General features: G+C 38.9%; 2 protein-coding genes across 6 annotated transcripts in view; one reads left to right on the forward strand and one right to left on the reverse strand.

The window, feature by feature from the left end:
• LOC127572607 (dual specificity protein phosphatase CDC14C-like) overlaps positions 1-7,248 on the forward strand; it is an 83,985-nt gene extending 76,737 nt beyond the window's left edge. For 2 of the 3 annotated variants that reach the window (XM_052020050.1, XM_052020051.1), the window contains 2 exons: positions 1,742-1,864; positions 5,698-7,248. In XM_052020050.1, the coding sequence (XP_051876010.1) occupies positions 1,742-1,864; positions 5,698-5,737 (163 nt within the window). In that variant the 3' untranslated portion in view covers positions 5,738-7,248. Of the gene's footprint in view, positions 1-1,741; positions 1,865-5,697 lie in introns of those variants that run through there. The other variant, XR_007956645.1, reaches the window with a different exon arrangement.
• Positions 7,249-9,012: 1,764 nt separating this feature from the next.
• The window catches only part of zgc:103482 (uncharacterized protein LOC450001 homolog), a 39,839-nt gene continuing 22,568 nt past the window's right edge, over positions 9,013-26,283 (reverse strand). Inside the window, exons 4-8 of one of the 3 annotated variants that reach the window (XM_052019871.1) lie at positions 20,862-20,933; positions 16,603-16,683; positions 14,815-14,992; positions 14,254-14,442; positions 9,013-9,824 (exon numbers count right to left, since the gene is read on the reverse strand). In XM_052019871.1, the coding sequence (XP_051875831.1) occupies positions 9,768-9,824; positions 14,254-14,442; positions 14,815-14,992; positions 16,603-16,683; positions 20,862-20,933 (577 nt within the window). In that variant the 3' untranslated portion in view covers positions 9,013-9,767. The remainder of the gene's footprint in view (positions 9,825-14,253; positions 14,443-14,814; positions 14,993-16,602; positions 16,684-20,861; positions 20,934-26,283) is intronic. The other 2 variants (XM_052019873.1, XM_052019874.1) reach the window with 2 other exon arrangements.

Consider the following 26,283-nt stretch of genomic DNA (forward strand, 5'->3'; position numbering starts at 1 on the left):
ATAATTGTGCCCTGAGACATCAGCCACTAACATAACAAGAGGAATGCAACACCTCTTCAAAATTATTTCAGAATTAGTGATTTGCGAATTCATGTTACTAAGATGGTGCAGCCTTATAATGCTATTCAGTGCAAGTTCAATTTTCTTTAAATTGAGAATAGACAACAAAATATCTTTTAGATTGAACATAAGAATGTAATAAAATAGATTCCAAAGGGCTGAGTTGTAGCATATCCATATATAAATAGCATATAACTTAGTCACCAGTTTAGAGGTAAAATAATGGCCTGGATCATGCTCTCCCTCAACCAGGGTTCTGGAAAAACCACCAGCCAACGGCATTGCACAGATCAGCACATTCCTCAACACTGAGTCCAGGACTGGAGCTCGGGCAAGCTGAGCTGTGGAGCTAGATGCATTTTATTTGAGATGCCTTGGGCATATCTAATGTGGTCCCATCCATTTGAATGGGGTTAGTGACCTGGATAGAAACTTATTGAACTGTTCTTTATCTCCAATTAGTATTAATATTTTCAATCAATTTCAACTTTAAAACATGAAAAGATCCTTCACAGCAATGACTTTGTGGTCCCAAGTCTGGGGATCCACTGTTTGAGGCATGGTCACCACTAAAAGACTACTCTGCTGCATGGAATAGCTGTGGCACAGAGGCCTCCACCTCAGTTGGGGCCATGAATGGTTGGTACAGCCTGGGTGGGGTGTGCAACATGTCAAGCATGATCCAGGCTGATGGCCAGCTGTTAAACTTTCAAATAACCAGAACAACCAGTTCACATTGAAAAGAAAGTTATTGATAATGATAAATGAGGTGGAATTTATGAATAGTGGGCCATGGATAATGGTGCACTTTCTGGTACATCTCATTTCATGTTATACTCCTTGAATCAAATGCTCCTACATTCAATCCTGCTGCGTGGATTTAAACACAAAACAGGTTTGCATTTTGGTGGTGTAGCAATAATTCAATTGGTTTTAATCTCAGCTGAAAGGTATGTCTAAATTCAATAAATGATCCGCTGTCACTGTGTTTGATGGACACAGTGGTTGTGAAAATTGCAATATTTTCCAATGATCTCGATGCCAAACTAGGAATGAGAGGAGGAGAGAAGATGAACCTCCCCTAAATTATTCAATTTCAGCTACCATTCTCTCCTCCACCACCATCCCTACAAACCACCAAAAGCCTGAAGCAGAAGGGAGAATTGGAGTACATTATTGGAGGTCCTAAAACTTAATATTTAAAGGACATCTGACTTAGATAATTTGAGTTATATTAGCATTTGCTTCAATCATTAAGATTAAAAATTACATCAGCTTGTTCATTATAATACCAGTTTTCCAAATTGCAATGTCACCAGTTCCAAGACAAAAATTAAACCAACAGATACTTCACTCTTGCACACAGCAGATCATGTTGCATGTAAATATAAATAATTTTTCAAAGTTAAAATGTGCAGATGCTAGAAACCTGAAATTAAAACAGCACATGCTCAGCAGGTTGGGTAGTGTCTGTGGAAAGAGAAAAATCAAGTTGGTTTTAAGTTGCAAAGGAAATGAGGGTAGGAGGAATGGATAGGACAAAGGGAATCTCTCTAAGAGGCTAGGATTGCCAGTTGTAATAAACTATAAATGAGGTAATTTGTTTTTTTTTAAATCTTGGTGACTTATGTTAAATGTATTTTTTTAAAATTTGTATTGTTTTAATTGCAAATGACTGTAGGATAATACTACAGTCTAGCAAACAGAGTTGCAAGCTGCCTTCTAAACCATGTGCCATACCTGGCGTCGGCCTTACAAGCAAACGGACAACCAGATCCATGGCGACAAACAGTAATTTGAGGAGGTAAGGCAAAAATGAGTGACTTTAATGTAAACTAAAAACCAGTGCTAAATATTTTGTCAAGATACAAGTTATGCAAAAGCATAATTGTAGGTAGCGTGAGTGAGAAGGTGCTTATGAAGTCTGACTGATGGAGATTGTTAGTAGGTACTTAATGGTAGTGTACTGGATTAAGCAATGGCTGAAGTTCGAGGCTAGGGTTAAATTAATAGGTCATGGATGAGAGGTCAATGTATTTTTTTGGTCAGTCATGGAATTGTTATACACAGAAATATGCCCTTCAGCCTCGTGTCCATTCCAACCTTTTTTTTGCTGATCTACACCAATCCAATTTGGCCTACATCCTTCCGTACCTTCTTATCTATTAGTCTCAAATATAGTGATTGTATCCAATTCCACCACCACCGCTGGCAGTAAATTCCATATTTCAACCACTCTTCCTTTTTTTTAAAAAAAAATCCCTCTCCTCAAATCCTCTATAGAACTCCCTCCTCTCATCTTAAACCCCCACCACCATGAGAGAGAAATAATCTGGTGAAAATCAAAAATAGAAACAGAAAAAGCTGGAAATACTCCAGAGGACAGGTTGCATCTGTGGGAAGAGCAACAGAAATTAATGTTTCAGGCCGTATACCCTTTATCAGGACTGGGAAGGAGACAAAAGATTAAGCTGCAGGAAGGGGGCTCTGATTATCTACCTTATCTATACCTCCAGCAGGACACCCCTCAGCCTCCTTTGCTTCAGGGGAAAAAAAGCCCAGCCTATCCAATTTCTCCACACAAGTCCTCCAATCCAGGTAACACCCTGGTGAATCTCCTCTGCTCCCTTTCCAACACAACCACATCCTTCCTATAGAATGGCGATTAGAACTGCACAATACTCGCGTGTGATCTAACTAATGTTTTGTAAAGTTGCAACACAACCTGCCAACTTTTATATTCTATGCCCTGACCTATGAAGCCAAGCATGCTATATGCTGCCTTGACCACCCTCTACTGGTGTTGCCAATTTTAGAGAACAATGGACTTGAACACCAAGGTGTCTCTGTTCATCAACATTCCTTAGCACCCTACCATTTATTGTACATGTCCTCTCCCTATTTGACGTCTCTGAATGAATCACTGCACTTATTGGGATTAAATTCCAGTTGATCTATATATCCTGCTGTAGCCTTGGATAACCTTTCTTGCTATCCACAACACTAATTTTCATATCAAATTTACTAATAGTTCTTTTTACATTCACTTCCATGTCATTAATATCACAGATGAGGGTCCCAGCACTGATCCCTGAGGTATACCACTGGTCACAAACTGCCAATCAGAAAAGCAACCTTCCACCACTACCCTCAGGTTCCCATCAAGCCAATTTTGGATTAAAATTAATCAACTTGCCTTGGATCCCATTTGCTTTAAACCTCTGGACAAGTCTACCATGCAGAATGTCATCAAATGCCTTAAAGACCACCTACCATAGAATGTCTACCACCTTGCTTTTTTGAAGTACCACTTCAAAAAAAATTACATACAAAGCCATGCTGATTATCCCTGATCAGCCCCTGCCTTTCCAAGTGTACATAAATCCTATCTCTTAGAAATTTCTCCAATAGTTTCCCTGCCACTGACATGAGGCTCATTGGCCTTTTTGCAGGAGTCCTTCAGATCAACTATTAGCCTAGACAAGATCCTAAAAGGATTAAAATGAAAAGGAACATTATGTTCTGAAATGAACATGGATTTCCCACCACACCCCCTCCCCCATCCCTTTTTTTAAAAATGCAGTTTCCTACCTGATCCCTAATTATAGTACCTCACAAATGATCTGTGAATAGCAGCTGAATAAACGTTTTTCTGTGATGGTATCACAACTAGCAATTTCCTTTCCACTTTTTCTTCATTGGGCCACTGATGTAGTAGCTAGGTGTGAATTAATTTATATTAAATAATCATGGCATGCTAACAAACCAGTGAATGCTTTTTTTTAAAAAAAGGTGCACCAATTTGATGCAGTATACAACAACAAACTAATCTAACACAGGTGGTGTATAATTTGAGGTTGACTGGAACTTCCAGCTCCACACAAGGGGCTCTGATTTAAACTGTGACTATTAAAAGCAGTTGTACCACAAGGTAAACAAAACCTAAAGCAATTAGAATTACAAACTGCAGCCCCCCAGAGCCTGACAATCTGCACTTGAAAGCCTAGGCAATTTAGTCCCATTCCTTTGATTTTGTGTACTATGAAACCAGTGGTTTGGAATGATTTTTTTTCTGCTGCTCTAGAATGTGTGTCTGTTAATCTCCACCACTCAAGGTGTACATAAATGACAGGAATAAATTTAAACTTTATCCCCTGAAACAAAATAATCTGTTTCTCCAAACTCCAGAAACCACATCATTTAAAACAAAAAGTGGTTTTCGAAACTTCACTTTTCAAGCATGGCTGAAATGCAGATTGAGAAGCTTGTTTGAACAAATGCATTGGAAAAAAGTGTGGAACTAGGTTTTACTAGCCTTGCACATGTAAATAATCTTCATTCACATTACAATAGAACTCTCATAATCCAGCAGTAGGATTATTTGGAAATCCTGATGGTTTGGTACCTGGTTTACTCATTAGTCTGGAATTTGAACCAATGATCCAGAGTGCAAGTAGAGCATGCAGCCAGAACCATGGTTTGGATTGTTTGTAGATTTCACACTACCTTTGAGACAGACAATTCTGACAAGCAGATGATTAGAGGTAGTTTCTTCAAACTGGAGAACTTGGATCCAGGGGCAGAGTGTCAGGATAAGTGTTGGCCATTTAGATTAAAAAAAAGATGATTTTCTCTTAAACCATTTGATGAGTCACCACATATTTGCTGTTTAAAAAAAATGTCCTAGCTTTTAACATTGTAATCAGCCCCCACCTTTCATGTAAATGCATTTTTATATTAAAATGAGTTACATTTGGTGTAGGACAAGTTTAAAACAAAATGAACAGATAAGCTAATCAATTCACAAAAATTTGTATTTTGATAAGAGTTTGAAGCTTCATATTTCAAATTTACTTGCATATTATTAATTTAACACGAATTGTTTCTGCCACTTAAGTTTTTCTGAAAGTCACAACTTCTGCAGATACACCAGACCAGATTGTGTTGGCTTATCCCTCTTCCTCACCCCTGCACCATCTGTTTCTCCACATCCATTACTTACCTGGTTTATATTCTTACCAATGTGCAACATCTCAGAATCCAATGGTGTGATCCAAACAGCAAAAAGGCCAAGGCCAAATTCCCAAAAAATCTGACAGTCTTTGACAGCTGGCAAAAATCATAGCACTAGATTTGCCAAGTGATTTACATTTTTGAATGCTTCTGATATGAGATTAAAAAATTTTTTAAAAACTTCAACTAATAATTGATATTCTTGGAAAGAAATTTGTCCAGGAATAAGAAAGCTAAAAATTAAAGCTAGGTCATTCAAGAGCAAAGGCAGTTTGTAAATGTTTTATATGTAGCAGTTGATGCTCTGTTGTTACGTTAATCTCAGAACTACATTTGTTAAATATAGCTGTTAAAAGTATATGGAGTTTGGGTCAGACAGTCAGGATCTCTGAATGGTAGAACAAATTGCTGAAGCTGAGTGGCTCACTTCTGCACCCATCAGCCAGTTTTTTCCTTGGGTCAGGATGAATTCATCTTTTAGTCTGAATGGCTTCAACCAGTACAAGATAATGTCATAGTATATTGAAAGATTGAGCTGTGTTATGAAGTCACTTTCTTGAACTTGTTCTGATGTATTAAAAGTTTCATGATCCACTAACTTTTTTTTAAATTTGTTTTTCCAAGTCACTCCAGTATTAGTACTAAAGTACCATTGCTTCGTTAACATTCAATCTAAAGTAGCACCTCGGACATTTGCAGAGGAGCCTGGAAAATGCGATTTCCCTGCATTGTGTACTGAACTAGGAATTTGGTGGAGAGCAGCATCACTTCACTCAGAAGGATTCTGCAAAGTGACTTGGACTTGAATACCTTCTTGAGAATTCCTCATGCACAATGGAGCAATTAATGATGGTGATGGTCAGTATAAAAAGACATCTGCAAGCTACTGCGAAAGAAAAAAAACATTTTTGACTGCAAACAAGTCCTTTAGCACAATATTTGTACTTGAGCTGCTGGATAAAAGTCAGGCCTTTGCAGCAATCAAGTAGCAGGCTGCAAAGTGCAATCCAATGCGATATTTTAATTTTAGTTTTCCAGATCATGGTAAATGAAGGATCTAGATATTGAAGGAAATTTCAATTAAATTTAAAAATTAGAACTACAAAAGTTGCTAATTTGATCCTTCATTGTTCCCCCTTCCAACAATAAATACATTCCAAAATACCAGATCAATGTCAAACCAAGATGTGCACCAGAGCCACTGAAGTCCAGTCAGAATGGTTTTCCTTGATTTGTGTTAATGTTTGAAGTGAGCAGAGGGGTCTTAGTTTTACATAATGGTTATTAAAAAATAAACTGCTCTAGCTATGAACACCCAAATCCCTCCTCCATGTAGATCACCAGCCATGGCAGAAAAAAAAATGCTAAAGCTTGGGTCTGGAGAGTTTGAAGTTCCAAAATTGTTTGATTTCCTAGCTCAAAAGCAGTCAAACTATTACATATGCATTACAATATTTTTCACAAAGACTAAAGGGTAAAACTGATTAATATCTTTAATTCCTACTTAACATTTAATATTTAAGTACAAAATCTGGAAAGTCAAGTGGCCTTGTAATCAGCTTACAACTAGACATGTTCTACCTTGTGGGGTAGAGTTGATTTGGAACAATGGGAGTGCTGTTATTGGTGGGAGATGTAATAAATTTGACCCAAATTGGGGTACAAGAATAGTATTTTTATATGCATGGATAAACTGTATTTTCAGTCTGGTTTTAATTTTGCAGTAACCTTATAGAATGGATTTTGCTCAGCTAAAAAAAAATTATGTTCTGTGGATTAAAAGTGTGCAGTTTATCTGCTACAGTACTATTTAACAGCATTGGTCAAGTATTATGTGTAGCATAAAAAAGCTTGTATTCTACAGCTAAAGCAATACAGCACTAGACATTAATCTGTAGCAGTCAGATGTGTTTTTCTTCTATGTCAAATAACGTAACTCTGGCTAGCTGATGGCATTTTGTCTGCTCGTGATGATCGTAACAATTCCTTAGTCCAGTATTATTTTTTAAAATTTTACAGCTTTTGGGTGGAGGGTATTTTTAAAACTGGAAATATCTTTTCTCTGGTTTGTGTAACTGAGCTGTTGCAATGCAAAACTGGAATTGAGAGACTTATATACCACTTTTGTACAGAATTGTATGTATGCAGTATATAAATAAACCTTATCACAGGTAATAGTTGTTATTCATTTAAAGAACGAGTGTGGGATAATAATACAACTCCTTCCTGAAACTGAGAAAGGGGGAGATGTGGTTAATGAATGAAGAGAATACTCTCTCAAAACTTGCTACGTGATTAACTCAAGGTCATGAGTGAAAAATGTATTAACTTTTGAAATAGGTTCACTGGAAAAAATTAAAATTCCATTATTACACACCCATTGCAGATTAATTTTGGTGCATCTTCAAGTACAACCTTTGAATGCCTTGTCTAAAACAGTAGAGCTAATGCAATCAATCCATTCAAAGCCCTACAATTTAAGCACAAGTTCAGTTTGCTTTTGAACCTGCTTCCACTCTGAACAGGCAGTTAGTTCTAGATCATTACTAGAGGTGCTTTATATTTTCTCCACCTTACCAATGGAAGTTTCTTCTGAATTACCCTTCTACATACCAAAGTCAAGGATTACAAACATCCCAACACAATGCACGATTCTGCCTGTTCAGTCAAAAAGTATCCCTTTTTGCCCTCAAGCTCCCAGTTCTATCACTAACTCTGCTATTTACTGCACATTTCAAAATAAACAGTTCTAAGAAAATACCGACAATTTGGGCATTTACATGGATTAGTTTCATCAGTATAAAGTTGAAACTATCTCCTTGGTCAAACTGCTGTTCCAAAAACGGGAGCCAAAGTTTCATGGCCTGTTACCAAATAGTGATGTAGTGGTCCCAAGTCATACCTTCTAATGACCATATTGATGTAAAGATAAACTACGAAAGACAGCAGGTTTCAAAATAGAGTTTAACAGCATTTATAAACAATCGCAAAATACCATTAATAATCAGCAGACATACCTTTCAAGGTCAAACCTCAAACATAACTCTATCACATACTGCCTGACCAGAGCAGTTCTAGCATCTATAGTGCTTTGCTTAATCCTGTCTGAGGCTTTGGCATTGACTAATTCTTACAAGACCAATGTCCTGTACTGCTCTAGACAAGTGTAGGTCAAAGTCTGCCTTCCACACACCCTAGATTGAAAATATTTCCAGAACAATAAAGTTCACCAGCTTTAAATTACTGAAAACAGACTAAAGCTTTCATCCTACTTGAGGCCTCAAGCGTTACCAATAAGCAAAGCTGGCATACACAAAGATCCCCAAACAATATTTGTACAAGCACATCTCACAGAACAACTCAACATTTACAGCTCATGCAAACACATGCCACTTGTCACCATCATGGATCAACACCTTAAGTGTTATAACGATGGCCACCAATAGTCAGCATTCAATTAAAGATGAGAATGTGAACAGCTCATGACCTGTCAGCAGAATTCCAAGTATACCAGGTTTTAAAAAAAAGCGCAGGACGAAGGGACAGCATTACCATTTTGCTGTCTTGTACGTTTTAAGTAAACTTTTGCAAATACAATCATCAACCTTTAGCTACACAGTTTTCTTGTCCTAAACTGGCCCAGTTCAAATATCTCACATTGCCCAGTTAGCCTACACAAATGTACATGTTCCATAAAACTGGAATAATCCATTGTAACAATTAAAACCAGGTATTTTGTTTTTTTATATATAAAGTGACCAGTGCCAAGTAATAAACTTTGTATTTTTCCATTCTTGTATAGTTAAAAGAAAAATTGCAGTTTAGAGTGCACAATGTAGATCAATCATTAATGAACTCTAATTAAACCCTACTTCATAAAACTGTACAACCTATTTAAAAAAAATTGCTACAGGATGAAATATTCAAGAAAAAAAAACTGGCTTTTCAACAAATCTGCATTTAATCCATCAAATTTTCACAATCATTTACCAAAAAGGCAAATTATGCCATCTTTCCCTTTACATAAGTTAGTCCAAACTTCACAAATTTAACACTTAGCTTCCAAGAACTGACACTAGGGATAAATAAAAATCAAAGCTTTTTTTGGTTTTGTTTTTGTTTTAAATGTGATCTAATAAGCAACTTTTCAAGTTCAAGGACATGTGCACAGTGTTCAAAATGGCTTCAAGGATGCAAATGCAGCTATTTCTACTGGGTAGGCACCAAAGTAGGCCATTTCTGTAACATGCCTGCAATAGTTCAAAGTTTAAAGTTAACCAAATGGTAGCATCATCTTGTCAGAATAAAGGCTGCATTCTCTTACCCGTGTGCTTTTTCAGGAAACCATTACAATTCAAGCAAACCATTCAATATTTTTTTTAATATATAGCATTTTTAAACATCAAATATACCTCTTCAGCAGTTTAAGACATTTGCCAATATTACACAATTGAAGCACAAAGGAAGGTGCTGAAAACTCAGTAGTATTGTCATTCCATCCATCTTTCATCACATAAACACTGAACAAGATCTATTCACACCCAGTAGTGAACAGAAAAGTCCAACTCAGTAATTGTGAGCTAAAGTACCACTTCTTGTAGTCAGTGTTACAGCTGAAACAAAACGCCTCTCATCTTGATGTGCCAAAACTATTTTCTTCAAACCGATGCCAGCAACTACACTTCAATACTGCTTCAAGCAAGAGCTGGGAAATCCTCTGGGTCATCAGGATTGGGAGCACTGATCTGTATCTGGAGAGAGTTACATTTTTAAAAGTTGACCATTGGAGTTAAAGCCTCAATACTAGACCAACAGATCAAAAGTAGTCATGACAAAATAAAATTTACTTATGCCAATTTAAAACAATAAATGGGTACAAGAAAGCAAGACCGTGCAGTACTTGCTCTCTTGCTTCCTTTTTTGGGTCACACAACTGCAGAGCTTGTTAGTTTTCTCCACAACCGATTAAGAAAATAATTGCATTTCAGAACATTTCCACACATTCCAAATTACTTCATGTACACTTGTGCTTTGGAGCAATTTTTTCCCAAATACAACTTCTACCATTTAAAACCGGGAGGTTTTTTTATTTTGACCAAAGAGGAATAATTGTTAGCCATTTAAAATCTACATTGACATTTCAAAGTTGCTGGGTCATAGTCTTAACTTCTCCATTCATTTTAAGCATTAAAAAAAGTGCTTACTTCACATGTATTGTGTAATAAAGAATACTTTTTACACATGAAGTCAAGCAAAGATCATCTGCTGAGCAAATAATTATCCTTCAAAAGATACTTAAATGTAAACAATGTTTTTGAAACGTGGGATATGGCTTGTAACATTTTCTTTTAAAAAGAACTTGCATTTTTGTACACGAATCAACCAATAGAAAGCATTCAATGCTGCAAAGTATACTAATTATTACTGAACACCAACTACCCACAATTCATCTTGCATTATTTAAGCTAGATTATTTATTGGTGAACTGCAACACCCTTGCAGTCATGGAGCCAGATTCATACAACACAGAAAAAGGCCCTTCAGCTCAACTTGTCCATGCCAACTGAAGTGCTTACCCGAGCTAGTCCCATATCCCTCTAAACCTTTCCTATTCATGAATCCATCCAAATGTCTTTTAAATGTTGTAATTATAGCCACCTCTAACACTTCCTCAGGCAGCTTGTTCCATATACACAACACCCTCTAGGGGAAAAAACTTGCCACTCAGTTCCCCTTTGAATCTTTCCCCTCGCACCTTAAATCTATGCCCTCTAGTTTTAGATTTCCCTACTCTGGGGGGGAAAAAAAAACTGACCATCCACCTTATCTATGCCCCTCATGATTTAATATGCCTCTATAAGGTCACCCCTCAGCCTCTTTTGCTCCAGTGGAGAAAAGCCCCAGCCTATCCTGTCTATAACTCAAGCCCTCTAGCCCCAGTAACACCCTTGATCTTTTCTCTAGCTTAATCAGATCCTTCTTATAGCACGGCGACCAGAACTGCACACAATACTCAAAGTATCGTCTCACCAACATCTTGTACAGCTGTAACATTACTTCTCAATTCTTGTACTCAATGCCCTGACCAATGAACAAGCATGCTCTACGCCTTCTTCACTGCTGTCTAACTGTGTTGCCACTTTCAGTGAACCAAGCCTCTGTTCTACCAGAGTCCCTAGGGCTCTGCCATTGACTGTGCATGTCCTGCCCTCGTTAACTTCCCAAAATGCATCACTTTGCACTTATCCAACTTAAATTCCATCTGCTTTTCTTTAGCCCACTTTTCCAGTTGATCTAGATTCTATTGCAACCTTAGTTAACTTTCTTCACTGTCCACTACGCCACCAATTTTGCTGTCATCCACAAACAAATCATGCCACCTACACTCTTATCCTAATCATTAATATCGCAAGAGTGCTGACAAGCATTCATATCGTGGTCTCTCTAAAAGCAGTAAAACAGTTCAAGTTGCAGATATTACTGTCTAGTTTGATGCATTTTATGTCTCTGGGCCTGTACTCAAAGAGTTCAGAAGGATGAGGAGGGGATTTCAGATACTGAAAGGCCTGAATAGAGTGGATGTGGAGAGGATGTTTCCAATAGTAGGAGAGTCTAGTATTCAAAGACAACCTCAGAATAAAGGGATGTCCCTTTAAGAGGGAGATAAGGAGAAATTTCTTCACCCAGAGGGTGGTGAATCTGTAGGGTTTGTTGTCACAGAGAGCTGTGGCGACCAAGTCATTGGATGTATTTAACACAGAGATTGATAGGTTCTTGATTGGCAAGGGAGTTAAGGGTTATAGGGAGAAGATGGGAGAATGGAGTTGGGAAAACAAAAATCAGCCATGATTGAATGGTGGAGCAGACTCAATGGGCCAAATGGCCCAATTCTGCTCCTATATCTTATAGTCTAGGTTAATACTCCACAATTATTGCAGAGAAAATCCAATCGTAATTTGTATTTCTCTCACCTCCTAAAAGCACTTGGTTAGATGAGGAATAGCTATACTTTTCATAGATAAACAGTTCTTCTGTGAGTCTAGATTAACATTACCACAACTTATCTAAACAGCAATTGATTAGTTTTCTCTTCTACTTCCCTTTAAAAATGTATTACTCTCACTTTGAAATGACTCCACAGCTACACAAAGTTCATTTTTACCATGTCACTTTGGATGAAAATAATTAAGTCACTTGCTGAGTCAGTTTCAAAGTGGAATGGTTCTTCCCTCACATCAGGTAGACCATAATACCTAGATGGTCTAAACATATAAAATGCATGTCACGTGTGAAAAGATGATTCAAATTAATTGATTTTTAGAAAGCTGAAGAGTGAACTGGTCACAGTAAGGGTGGAAAGAGAAATTGACACATTGGAAAGTAGGTGAACAGTGGGATGGTTTTCATAAATATTATGGAAGTTGCAGAGTATAATTTTGGAGAGGAAAAAAAAACACTTTTCAGGCGCTTGAAATCAGTTCTTATGAAGGGTCATCCCCAAATGTTTTCTTTACAGAACAGGCCAAATTGCTTAGTGATTCAATCATGTTTAAATGGTGGAATCGCTCAATTATTTCTCCTATGGATTTATTTAAAACAATCAAGTAAATATGCAAGCAGATATAGAAACAAAGCACACAATGAACAAATCGAATTATGAAACATCTTACAAATACTATAAAACAAGAGTCACATAAAGACTAAATGAGATAGAGTTAGTGGAATATGCAAAGCTATTTTTAAATGTACACCTGAGCACTGATTATGAAAATGATCAGGAGGCAAATTCTAAAATGTTAAAAAAGGTGCAATGTAATAAACAAAAAGCATTACACAAGTTTAAAAAAAATAAACAATGCCAGTTCCTGGTAAGATAAATACAAAGGGAAATAGAAGAGGGGTAGTCTTTGGTGGCTGCTATTCAGAATTTCACTGAGAATGAATGCCTGTTAGGATTGGGAAATATAATAATTTTCAGAACCAGTAAAACCAGGTAATTACATTCTTAACCTTTATCTGCAACTTTAAAATGGACATCAGAAAGCAAGTTTATGCTTGACAAATCCAATGGAAGTTTTTTTTTGCAAGTCAGATAAAGTGACTAGGGGATTGCATTGGATGTGACAACTTTCAGAAAGTATAGCAAAAGTATCACACAGAAGGCTACTGGGAAAAAAAAAGAAAGTAAAAAGGTTGGATGAAAGTCTGGGAACAGAGCAAAGTCTAGTTTCTCACTAACTGGAAGTGGTTTCCATAGGGTTCAGTTCTGGGACCACTTTGTTGCATCCAACACATATTCTGATGTATGATTAGAAATGGATGCCCAAATTTAAAAGATGCCAAAAAGGTGCAGTTAATAGCAGGGAACTATTAAAAAAAAGCAAGAGAGTAAACTGACAGAATTGTCAGAAAAATTACAGATAGAATTTAACTGCAACATGCACGTGTTTGATAAATTACAAGACCACAAAGAAAGCTAATGCAACAAATTGCCATAGTGGCATGAAATACAGCAGGTAAAGACAAAGGCAAATCCATACAAAAGCATTGGAGTGTTCCTATCAGGTAGGTGACATTGGAAGTACTTCTCATGTTGATGTTTATCCTCCAAATGGATAAACAGCCCATTTTCATGTTATGATTTCCTTGCAATTCTATGCAACAATCATTTTTAATAAGATGTCTGTTGGTGCCATGCACAGCAAGAATCCAGAGACAGACATGATCAAGTTACTACAAACTATGGTCTGATCAAAAATGTTTTGGTTGCAAGAGTTATATTAGATGGTATATTCACTCATTGTAATATTACTTATCTTCTGTAATCACATCCAACCCACAACTCGTGGATCTCTCTGTAGATTTAACTTTGTTCCAAAACGCCGAACATTCTGGGCACCACCTTAAATCTCCTCACCTCTACTTCTCTTTGGAATAGTGATTTAAGAGCTTTGCCAATCTCTCTGGCGAAAAAAAATCCAGTAGGTTTTGCCATTATGTGCTTTAAAAGGCTGCATTTTGTTATCAAGGGAGGAATTCACTGCTGCAGTGTTGGTTATTCATCTGTATGCTTCACCCATTTACAAGTGTTCTCCTCCGCTGATAATTTTCCAGGTGCTCCCATGCCACCATGTTTCTCCTCACTTCCCTCCCTCCAACTCCAACACAAAGACCCCTTACCATTTCTGCAGCTGGTACCTCTGGCCTGGTTTCAGTTACTCGCTTGCCTCTTCCACGACCCCTAGCACCACCCCGTCCTCGTCCAGGGCGTGTAAGACTGCCAAAGTTAATGTCCAGCTTAGAGGTGATGTCATTTACTGATCTTCTAAAGTAATGGTGATCCTCATCATCAGATTCTTCCTTCTGTTCCTAATTAAGGAAGCAAAAATATTTACCTTTAAGTCTTGATATGACAGGTTAGTTAGCTACGAGATCCTGAGAGATAAAACAAGCAATGCTACTTTTAAGCTATCCCCAGCCTTTGCGTTCAATGGACTTTTGTCTCTGCAGCAGATTGCTGATCAACCTGGGCTATCTATTTTGATTCTCCACCTTCCTTTGCCACTTAGGGATATATTGGAGACAACCACACCAAAATGTTCAAGACAAACTAGATCAGGGAATGAGTGAAGGCATTAGGTGTTTGATACTGTCAGAGAGACCACCACACCCATATCTAGATTTTCTGAAATTTACTGAATAACCAATCCATAGGAACAGTTTAACATCCAATACACTTACATCGCCTTCATATTTAGACTTATGGATCACAACTGCCTTTGACAAAACACTGGAATCTGGTTTACGTATATTGAATTCCTTCTTAGAGCGAGTCTGTTCTTGAAGTGCTTTCCATTCATCCAGAGTCATTTCGTGGGGACCGTCATCTACTATTGCTTCATGTTCTCCTTCATTCAGTCTATAACATAACAAAAATTACAGCAAAAGTAATGATTAACCCCTAAAATTATCTGATGATGGTGAATGGCTGATGGTTCTAGGAAGTGTTACATTCCCAATAGCAGTCTTATCACTTAATTACATCCACTCAAACCTCTCACGTCACTGGTATATTTATTAACAATTTTCACTGGTCAACAACCAGAAATTTCAAAACCTCTCCCCACAGATTCTGCCTCATCTAATGGGTCTTTCCAGTTGTTTTCCTCCACACCTTTGAGTGTGGCAGTTATTTTGCTTCCCCTCTTCCCCAAGATAAAAAGGAATGATTGTGACAATTCGAAATCAACCAGATGCACCTTTTTAAAGGAAAATTCTAAACATCATTACAAGGCAAAACTAAACAGCTAACATATGGCAAAAGTGGACATGAAAACAAAAGCTTTTGACTTAGACCCAGTTTCTTTAATCATCCTTAACCACATTATGCCAATAGGTGGGTGTGAACACCAAATCAGCTTTAGGCAAGTCACATACAAGTAACAGGCAGATACTCGAGACCAAAAAGAGCCAAATCTAGTATAAAAGCTGCAGATAAATGGATGTTTGGCAGCATTAGAAAAGATGCTAGAACAAAAGGTTATTGCAGCAGCAGAACTACAATGCAAGATACTCAACAAACTATACCAAAATAAATGTTGTAATAAAGGTGATAATTATGCAGTATTCAGAAAAAATGTTGGACAGAGAGAGATGGCACAGCAGTCTATGCCTGTAACACCTAGGAAGCAGCAAATTGATCCCATGTGATACAGAATGCTAAACAATCAACTATTCCATCTTAATCCAAAAGAATAAAACTAACAACTGGGCCATGCTTGCGACTGCACATCAGCCAAAAAGGAAGACAGCTTGCTCCACAAGATAGAAAGGTGTACAAGGAATGATGTGTAGCAGAAAAATTATATTTAATGGGCAACTCAATCAACCATATATAAATTGGTTATAACCAATGAACTTATGGCTCAAGATCACAAAAGTGACTGATTAATGACCCAGTGTCAGTGTTACATGTACTCTGAATGGTGTCGAAATAGCCTAGGATGAAGTTGAAAAAGACCTACCAGTCTTAGCAGACTTGACACTATGTCCAACCAATGCAGAGCCACAATCAACAAAGTAAATAGAGTGCTGACCTATTAACCAAAATAGCAGAGCACAAGTCAGATGAAGTCATGTGCAAACTATATAGTGCCGAACCAGTCCATACTTGAGCACCGTGTCGGTTCTGGTCCCCGACACAGTCAATTAAAGAAATAGCAAGTCCCAAAACAGATCCAGTGTTAAAATTCAGAGCTATAAGGAAAGACTGAAGAAACTTGGGCTTTTCAGTTTTAAAAAGGCATTTTGTGAGGTGAAGTTGAAATATTAATCACATGCTACTTCTGGATAGAGTAGCAACAACAACAAAAAAAACTGGGTTTGAGTAATTTAATTAAAACAAAAAGGTGGCTTTCAAGATGGATGAAGAACCAAGATGAACTAAATGGTTTCAAGTATTTTCTGAACTATTGCTAAAATAAGGAAAGCACATGTACTGCATTGTGGCAGGAAAAGTAGTGAACTCACTTGTTTTCCACATCTCCTTCATGCACTTCTTGGGGCTCCTCCATTTCAGTCATTTCTTCACCTGGGGTAGCCTCAGTCTCCCTGCGAATGTGGGAAAACTAATTGTGGTCAGTCTGACCCAGATGTAGTCACAATAATTAAAGCATTCTACTTTTGCCAACATAGCCACTTTTCAAGTAATAGCTTAGAATAATGCAAATTATGCTTTGAACAGCCAAAATGAAGTTTTCCTCATGTTAAATGTTTAAAATTTATAGTTAAGTTTATAGAAAGATCAAAGAATCTGAGTATCTCAGCAAAGAAGGGATCTATTCAGTCTGCACATCCATTCTCCTGCCTTTCCTCTTAAAAGCCATAATTCTCACCAACAGTGCAAAACTGCAGAATTATATTGAATATGCACACAAAAGTCACCCTCATGCCCAAAATGTAATAGCTAGTGTGAAGGAATGATGTATCCTCTAATCCAAAGCACACAACCACAAAGCTCTAAAGGCAGCATTCTAGATATTTTCATATTTCATTCTTCCCTTATATATTCAAAGGCAGCATTTCTCATTGTAGAAATAGAGGTTTAGAGGGGTTCATATGCAATTCACTATCACTGGGTCCAATAATAAAAACTACATTCAAGACTTGGTTTAAAGAAAAAGACCCTTTCTTCCACTTCAACAAGTGATATGATGAAAAAATATTACAAGATCAACAAAACAACTATTTCCCCCTACATGAACCCCTTTAATGCAACATTGTCCTGTGGCATAAAACAAGTTTTTAAAAAAAACATGACATAAGTGTTCACTGAGATACACAAGGAGATAGTAAAGCAGGAACAGATCATTTCCATTTAAAAATAAAATCAATGGTTGGTGCAAATATTGCGTCACATTAAATATAGCAGATGAAAAGGGGGAGCAAGTAGTTTGGTGACAGATGAGGTGAATTGATCACTCACACAGGACAGCAAATAGAGCTGATGGCTCTGTTGAGCAGAATAGCTCATTTGGGTAGTCACTGGTTTGAATGATTTTCTCTCCTTGTAGAATTAGTAGCAACTGGATCAATAGGCCTTGCTCTCTTACCAAGTATACTAACAATTGTGGTTAGCAATTAGTATTATTACAAGATTTTTTTTTGCACAAATTACAGCTTTCTAAATGGATGAACTGAATGATTTTAAGCATTTTCTGAACGATTGCAAAAAAATAGTTGAATATGCTGGTTTTTAATAATCAAAAATGTGATGTCAGCCCAAATTTAAAAAAAACCTTGATAGCACCAGGAGTTAGAACACTGACAGCACAGAGGTAATGTTGATCCACTACTCCTTTCAAACTAATAACTGCATGAAGAACCATACCAGCTTCCTACAGAAAGTCTTCCTGGGCAGCAGCAGCTGGCTTAAGGCAACAATGGCAGAAAACACAAGTTATCTACACTTTCTCCCAGTAGGCCTCATTCTGTAAACATCTTTTCAAACAAAAAAGCAAAATGCATTTCAAAAGAATGTTTAACAGCCAAATTGCAATTTCCACCCTGACGACTTGTTGCATTGCCATCAGGGCACTCTTCGAATATAGTCAGTGCCCAATCAATCAGTCCTCAATCATCAGCAACACGATAGAATGCCTCGTTGACAGTGCGATCTAGAAGTGCTCACTCACTAATAACCTGCTAACTGTGCTCAGTTTGGGTTTTGCCAGGATCACTCAATTCCAAACTTCATTTGAGCCTTGGTCTAAATGTGGGCCAAAGCACTGAATTCCAGGTGAGATGGCAATGATGGTTCTTGAGATCAAGACAGCATTGAGATCTGGTAAAACTGAAGTCAAAAGGCATCAAGGGGAAAAACACTCCAATCGATTACATCATAACTCTCAAAGGAAGATGGGGTTGATTGACAACTGTCAATCATTTCAGCAAAAGGACCTCACTGCAGTGTCAATCTTCAGTTGCTTCTTCATAAAGGGTCAGAAACAAAATGTTCCCTGATCACTGCACAACAGTCAACTCCAGTCACAACTCCTCAGTGAGTGAAGCAATCCACACCTGCATGTAGTGAGAACTGGACAACATTCAGACGCAGGCTGAAATAGCAAGTATCAGTTGTACCACAAGAATAACATTCCCCAAAAGAATTCCCCAACCACCTACCCTTGTCATTCAATGCATTACTATCACCAAGATCCCCACCATCAAACTTCTCAGAGTCATCACTGACCAGAAATTCAATGAGATAAATACTGGGGGGTGTGGGTGCGGGGGGCCGAAGAACAGATTGGAGGCTAAGTATCCTGTGGTGGATAACTCACTTTCTGACCCCCAAGGTGTTTCCACCATGTCAGGAGGATACCCAATCCAACATCCCTAACCTCCAAAAACAAAAAACATTTAATCCCTTCACCAATGGCACACAATGACTGCAGTATATGATGTACAAAATGCATTGCAGTTACTTGCCCAAACCACTCCAATAGTACCTGCCAAACCCATGAATTCTATCACCAAGGAGGAAAAAGGCTTTAATGCTTGGGAACACCACCACCTTCAAATCACATCACATCTTCATTTGGAAATAGATTGCTATTCTTCCAACTCCTGGAACAACCTCCCTTACAGGAACATGGAGGTGCCCTCACCAGCAAAATTGCAGTAGTTGAGGATGGCAGCTAACCAACACCTTTCAGGAATTGGTAGTAAAATACTGATCTTGTCAGGGAGGCCTAGATCCCCAAAAAGTTTTAATGAACAAAAAACTCATTGGTGTGAGCTGGTACAAGCATAAATGACAGAGGAGATTTTGCTTTAGTGTTTGTTACACAAAGCACTCAATGTGATGTTTTGCTTTTGCATATAATAAGGCACTCATGTCATCAAGAGTGTGGAGAGAGACCACACTGCAACTCCAGCTGGAGCACGAGCTGCAAGCTACAAAAAAGGTAGAATCCCTATCCTCCACAATTAATACCATTAAAAATAAAGTTGTAAATTGTATTGAGCAGTGAAGATACTGTAACACCACAGTCCCAGGAATTCTGCCCATCTTAATCTGGATATATTCAGTGAGACCTGCACCTGCTAAGAACAAAAGTAGATTCTTTTGGGGGGGGGGGGGGGGGGTGGAGGAAATCAAAAAGGTTGGCTGTCTCTTCAGAAGGAAAAAGAAAAATCAACATCTTTAAAAACCTCTGATGAGTGTGTAAACCTGTGGCATTCATTACCACAAAGCACTGTAGAGGCCATGTTACTGAATGTACATTTAAAATATAATTTTTTTAAAAAATGCAAGAGGCATCCGGGGTATGAAAAGAGAGCAGGAATGCTGTATTGAGATAGATAATCAACTGTGACTGTATCGAATGGTGGAGAAGCTTTAAAAGGGCCAAATGACCTACTCCTTTATCTAATTCTTATTTTTATGCTCTCTTATGCATGTGGCCACTGTTTGTTGACCTCTTGTTCACAGTTTCTTTAAAATATCTTACTAACAGCCAGTACCTATATCCCTCATCAACTAATCTGCTTAACCTATCTCCACATAGGCTTGTCTTGCACCTCACTCCTCCCCCCCAACTCCCCCAATTTTGCTTTGAAAACTCCAAATCCTCCACTCCCCCCTCAATTCGGAGGAAACATTAACTGGTTTCTCTTTCCACAGATGCTGCTTGACTGACCAAGTTCTTCCAACTTTTGTTTTTGTTTCAGCTTGCAGCATTTGAAAATGTTATTTAATCAAATTTTCTACTTTTGTAAGCTGCATTTTGCAGCATGCAAAAGCAGATCAAAATCCTACCTGCAAGTTGAGAAAATTTTACCCTCCTCGATTCATGAGCTATCTAAATTCAGTAATTGTGATGGGTTTCCTGCTGCATCACAACTCCTCAAAGCAGCAGCACCTTCAGTATGAGAAATTGATTTAATACTAACAAACTTTAAAAATGAGTGAACCTGGGGAGCCTTTTGGAACCTAACATTTCAAATTGCATTTCCCCCACATCCACCAATAAACAGCTAGAAACCAAAAGAGCATGCCATGAGAATGAAGGAATAGGAAGCTATGAACAAGACCATTCCTGCAATTTACCCAAAAACCAGACAAAAACAACCATACCATCCACCCTTCAGTTCTTAATGGCTATCTATAGTCAGTGTGGAGTTTAAACACTTTCTCCAAATAAGAAATTGTGTTAGTAAAATAGGATATTGGCTGCTATACATTTCCACTGCAGTTTCCTAAACACAGCTGTACAAGTTCATACCTCGGATCATCTCTGATTGCTCCCCAGTTTCGAGATCCACTTCCACCCCTTTTGTCCTCTGGTTTCATTCCCCTAAAAGAGAAAGTATCTCAGTATAGTTCAAGTCTTTCGTGTTGTCAATATATAGTTTGAATTACAACCCAAAAAAGTTACAATTCCTCATTAAATTTGGCCAAAAATTATCTGAAAAGGAGGACAAAAAGGTATCTAGGCCAGTAACATTTTTAAAGAATACCATTTCCTCCAAGGCCAGCTACCTGCACAGCCAAGGCCAACATTTAGGAAACCTGACCTCAACTTCATTTTATTAAATTCAGTTTATGCCATACACCACGTTATTTTTGGTTTAGGATGCTGAGAGCTTCCAGAATTTAACCAATGCTAATAAACACAACCCCAATGTGCCTAACCTCCGCCCAAGAATGGTTTTCCTGCTTCTGCAGAGAAGCAGAGCTTCAGGTGTGAGTATACGGAGCCAAAATTCACATAGTATTCTTCTTGTAATACCTTCACCACAGAGTGCCAGAATGTTGAAAATTAACTCTGAACTTGGCTGAAGTGACTTTGACAATTCCACAGAAAGAGTCTGAGCTTGCATTCACCCTTTCCAAGGCCAGAAGCATAGAGAGAAGCGAACCTCCTTCCCAGAACGTCTGCAAACCTAGTTATCCATCAGGTGAGATGAAGTTGAAACATTTCTGACAAATCCAGGCCACTAAATAGGACAATTAGTATTCACCAGACTTGCAAAAAGAATAGAAGTCTATTTGAAGTCTTGCCTTCCTCTACCCCAACCTAAACAAACAACATTACAATCAAGGGAACTCTGAGCACTACCAGGATCCACAAGAGATATCCCAAGCACGTACAATGGCATGCAAAAGTTTGGGCACCTCTGGTCAAAATTTGTGTTACTGTGAATAGCTAACCTGATTTCCAAAAGGCATAAAGTTAAAGATGACACATTTCTTTAACATCTTAAGCAAGATTACTCTTTTATTTCCATCTTTTACAGTTTCAAAATAACAAAAAAGGAAAAGGGCCTAAACCAAAATTTTGGGCACCCTGCATGGTCAGTACTTAGTAACACCCCCTTTGGCAAGTATCACAGCTTGTAAACACTTTCTGTAGCCAGCTAAGAGTCTTTCAATTCTTGTTTGGGGAACTTCTGCCCATTCTTCCTTGCAAAAGGCTTCTAGTTCTGTGAGATTCATGGGCCATCTTGCATGCACTGCTCTTTTGAGGTCTATCCACAGATTTTCAATGATGTTTAGGTTGGGGGACTGAGGGGCCATAGCAAAACCTTCAGCTTGTGCCTCTTGAGGTAGTCCATTGTGGATTTTGTGGTGTGTTTAGGATCATTATCCTGTTGTAGAAGCCATCCTCTTTTCATCTTCAGCTTTTTTTTGTTACATACAGTGTGATGTTTGCTTCCAGAATTTGCTGGTATTTAATTGAATTCATTCTTCCCTCTACCAGTGAAATGTTCCCCGTGCCACTGGCTGCAACACAAGCCCAAAGCATGATCGATCCACCCCATGCTTAACAGTTGGAGAGGTGTTCTATTCATCAAATTCTGCACCCTTTTTTCTCCAAACATACCTTTGCTCATTGCAGCCAAAGAGTTCTATTTTAACTTCATCAGTCCACAGGACTTATTTCCAAAATGCATCAGGCATGTTTAGATGCTCCTTTGCAAACATCTGATGCTGAATGTTGTGGTGAGGACGCAGGAAAGGTTTTCTTCTGATGACTCTTCCATGAAAGTCATATTTGTGCAGATGTCGCTGCACAGTAGATCAGTGCACCACCACTTGAGTCTGCTAAATCTTCCTGAAGGTCTTTTGCAGTCAAACGGGGGTTTTGATCTGCCTTTCCCTTGGAAAGTTTTCTTGGTCTTCCAGACCTCAACCTGACCTCCACCGTTCCTGTTAACTGCCATTCCTTAATTACATTACGAACTGAGAAAACGGCTACCTGAAAACGCTTTGCTATCTTCTTATAGCCTTCTGCTTTGTGGGCATCATTTATTTTAATTTTCAGAGTGCTAGGCAGCTGCTTAGAGGAGCCCATGGCTGTTGATTGTTGGGACAAGGTTTGAGGAGTCAGGGTATCTATAAAGCTTTGAAATTTGCATGACCTGGCCTTTCCTAACAATGACTGTGAACAAGCCATAGCCCTAACAAGCTAATGAAGGTCTGAGACCTTGGTAAAAGTTGTCTGAGAGCTCAAATTTCTTGGGGTGCCCAAACTTTTGCATGGTGTTCCTTTCCTTTTTTCCCCACTCTAAAAATTGTACAAAACAAAAATAATACACTAATCTTGCATAAAATGTTGAAAAGAATGTTTCATCTTTAACTTTATGACTTTGAGATCAGTTCATCTTCTACTCACTTAAATATTCACAGGAACAGAAATTTTGACTGGGGTGCCCAAACTTTTGCATGCCACTGTACATATAAATATAGCTTCTTGAAAATAAACTTAAGCAGTCCATGCCTGCATGAAGCAAGACCTACACAACATTCAACAATAGAGACACGAAGTGGGAAAAGGCCATTTGCCCCTTCAAACCCACTTTGCCATTCAATACAATCATGACTGATCATCTGTCTTAATATCATATTCTCACTCTCCTCCCATATACTTTGATGCCTTTTGCATATAGAAATGTATCCATCTTCTGAAATGCATTCAGTAGGCTGGCCTCTGATAGCTTTCTGTGGTAATGAATTCTATAGGTTCATCACACTGAGTGAAGAAATTTCTCCTTACCCCAGTCCCACGGCTTGTGCCCGGTAACCAAGATTATGACCCCTTGTTCGGGATACCACCAGCCAGGGGAAATATCTGCCCCACTTCCAGTCTATTTAGGCCTATCAGGATTTCTACGATCCCATCTTATTCTTTCACACTCTAATGAATATAAACCGAACTAATCTACACACACAAAGCAGTATCGCCACCCCAGGAATCAGTCTTTTGAATCTTGGTTGCACTCCCTCCACGGCGAGAGGGAAAGGAGCCCAAATCTGCACACAATACTCCAGGTGTGTTCTCACCAAAGCCCTGAACAACTGTATCAAGACATCCTTGCTCCTGTATTCAAACCCCCTTGCGATGAAGGCCAACATTTACCTTCTTACCTGCTTGCTGCACCTACATGCCTGCATTCAGTGATTGATGTACAATGACACTTGGCTCTCTTTGAACATCATCGCTTCTTAATCTGCCATATTTATGCCCACTTGTTGATAGCTCTTGGCATTTTCTTCACAATTCAGAATCCCACCCCATTTAGTGTCATCAGCAAACTTCAAAATATTGCATTCTGTACCCCCATTCAAATCATTGGTATTTAGGAAGAATAACTGAAGCCCAGAGTTTCTTGCCTGTCAACCGATTTGCAATCCTCGCCAATTTAATTAGCCCCAATACCACCCACTATGGCAAGTAACAAATTGAGGCCACAAGAGTGGCAGGAATTACAAGCACCTCCAACATGCAAGTCTAACTTCAATGGCATTGCCATCGCTAAGTTCTCCACCATCAAATTTTTGGGATCGTCACTAACCAGAAACACAAGTGGGGGCCAGCCACACAAAAACTGCAACTACAAGAGCAGATCAGAGAGTGGGTATCCTGCAGCAGCAACTCACTTCGTCAAATTCTAAAGCGTGACAGAAAACTCTGCTTTTGCCGAGGCAAGTGCAGTTCCAACAATACTCAAGCTCGAGATCACTCAGTACAGAGCTGCCTTTTTATTTCAGATTAGTACTCCATACACCTGCACATTCATCCCTTCCACTATCAGCACACCATGGCTGCAACAAAAATGCTCTGCAATTACTTGCCTACAACAGTGCCGTTAAAGGCAGCAAGACCATGAGACCACAACCAACTGCAGGCAACTCCTCCAGGGAAAGTGGGCCTGTACAAGTTGAATGCACTACTTCTAAACAGGACCAGTATCTTTGCTGGGGGAGGGGCAGGGTCTGCCAGTTCTTGTGGGAAAGGTTTACCAGTTTCACAGAGGGATAAGCTGCCAAGAGAGACAGAAGGGAGAGAAACAAAACTGGAAGTGAAAATTAGAAATGTAGTAAGTAAAATAAATAAACAGAATCAAAAGGCAAACACAAACTGAGTCAAAGTAAAATAAAATGTTAAAAGGTAGTACATCAAAATGACACTACACAGCTTCAGGAAACAACTGAAAAATACTAGAAAACCAAGGGTCCAGTGAAAACATGGAAGCCAGAGAAATTGGCAATAGTTTAAAAACTGAGAGAAGTTAATAAGCCTGAGGACTGATGAGTCCCAAGGACCTGATGATCTACATTACTGAGTTTGAAAGAAGTAGCTGTAGAGGTAGTGGGTGCTCTGGTTATCATCTTCCAAATTCTATACATCCTGGAGTGGTTATTGGAGAGTAAAAGGTAGCAAATGTGATTCCACTATTTACAGAAAGGAAGCAGAGAGAAAACTGGAAACTAGCAACCACTAGGAGCAACAAACTGCTGGTGGAACTCAGCAGGTTGAGCTGCATCGGTGGAGGGAAAGGGATGATTGACGTTTTGGATCAAGACCTCGCATCCCGAGTGTAGAGGGGAGATAGCCAGTATAAAGAAGCGTGAGAGGAAGGATGAGGCTGGACCTGGTAGGTGATAGGTGGAACAAGGTGAGGATGGAGATGATGGGCAGATGGAGCCAGGTGGGGGACAGAGAGGGTTAGAGATGGGAGATGGTGACTGGTGGGTGATAGATAGGGACAAAGGGAAAACAAAAGGAGGCAGATGCAGCCAGGTGGGGGAGGGAAAAAAAAGAAAGGAATTGTTGGTATTTCGGGTCAAAACCCTGCATCATGAAAAGGTGATGTGGAGCCAGATTAGAAAAAAAGGGAGGAATGAAGGGCAGTTGGAACCAGGTGGAGGTGGTGAATGAAACTGAATGGGGGGGGGGGGGGGGTTGGCAGCGGCAGGGGACCAGAATGAGAAAAAAAAAAGCAGAGGAAGTGGGGTTACATAAAATTGGAAGGCTCCATTTTCATATCATTAGGCTGTAGACTACCTAGGTGGAGTACAAGGTGCTGGTCTTCTGGTTAGAATTTTGGCCTCACCCTGACAGTGGAGAAGGCAGAGGACAGACAAGTCAGTGTGGGAATGGGATTTGAAATGGCTTGCAACCAAGAAGTCAGAATGATCATTGAGGACAGTGGAAGGATTGTTTAAGTCCCTGAATGGTCATGAGGGAGGTGCAAGAACCTCCTAAAGTTGCAGGGGACAGTACCAGGGAATGCCATGGATAGGGATGAGCAAACTAGGGATGAACAAAGACAGTGGCCTCTGGAAAGCAGAAAGAACAGGGAGAAGAAGACATGACTAGTGGTGGGATCCCACTGCAGCTGGTGGAAGTGACAAAGGAT

The sequence above is a fragment of the Pristis pectinata genome, chromosome 7 (genome assembly GCF_009764475.1).
Source record: "Pristis pectinata isolate sPriPec2 chromosome 7, sPriPec2.1.pri, whole genome shotgun sequence".
Lineage (NCBI taxonomy): Eukaryota > Metazoa > Chordata > Chondrichthyes > Rhinopristiformes > Pristidae > Pristis > Pristis pectinata.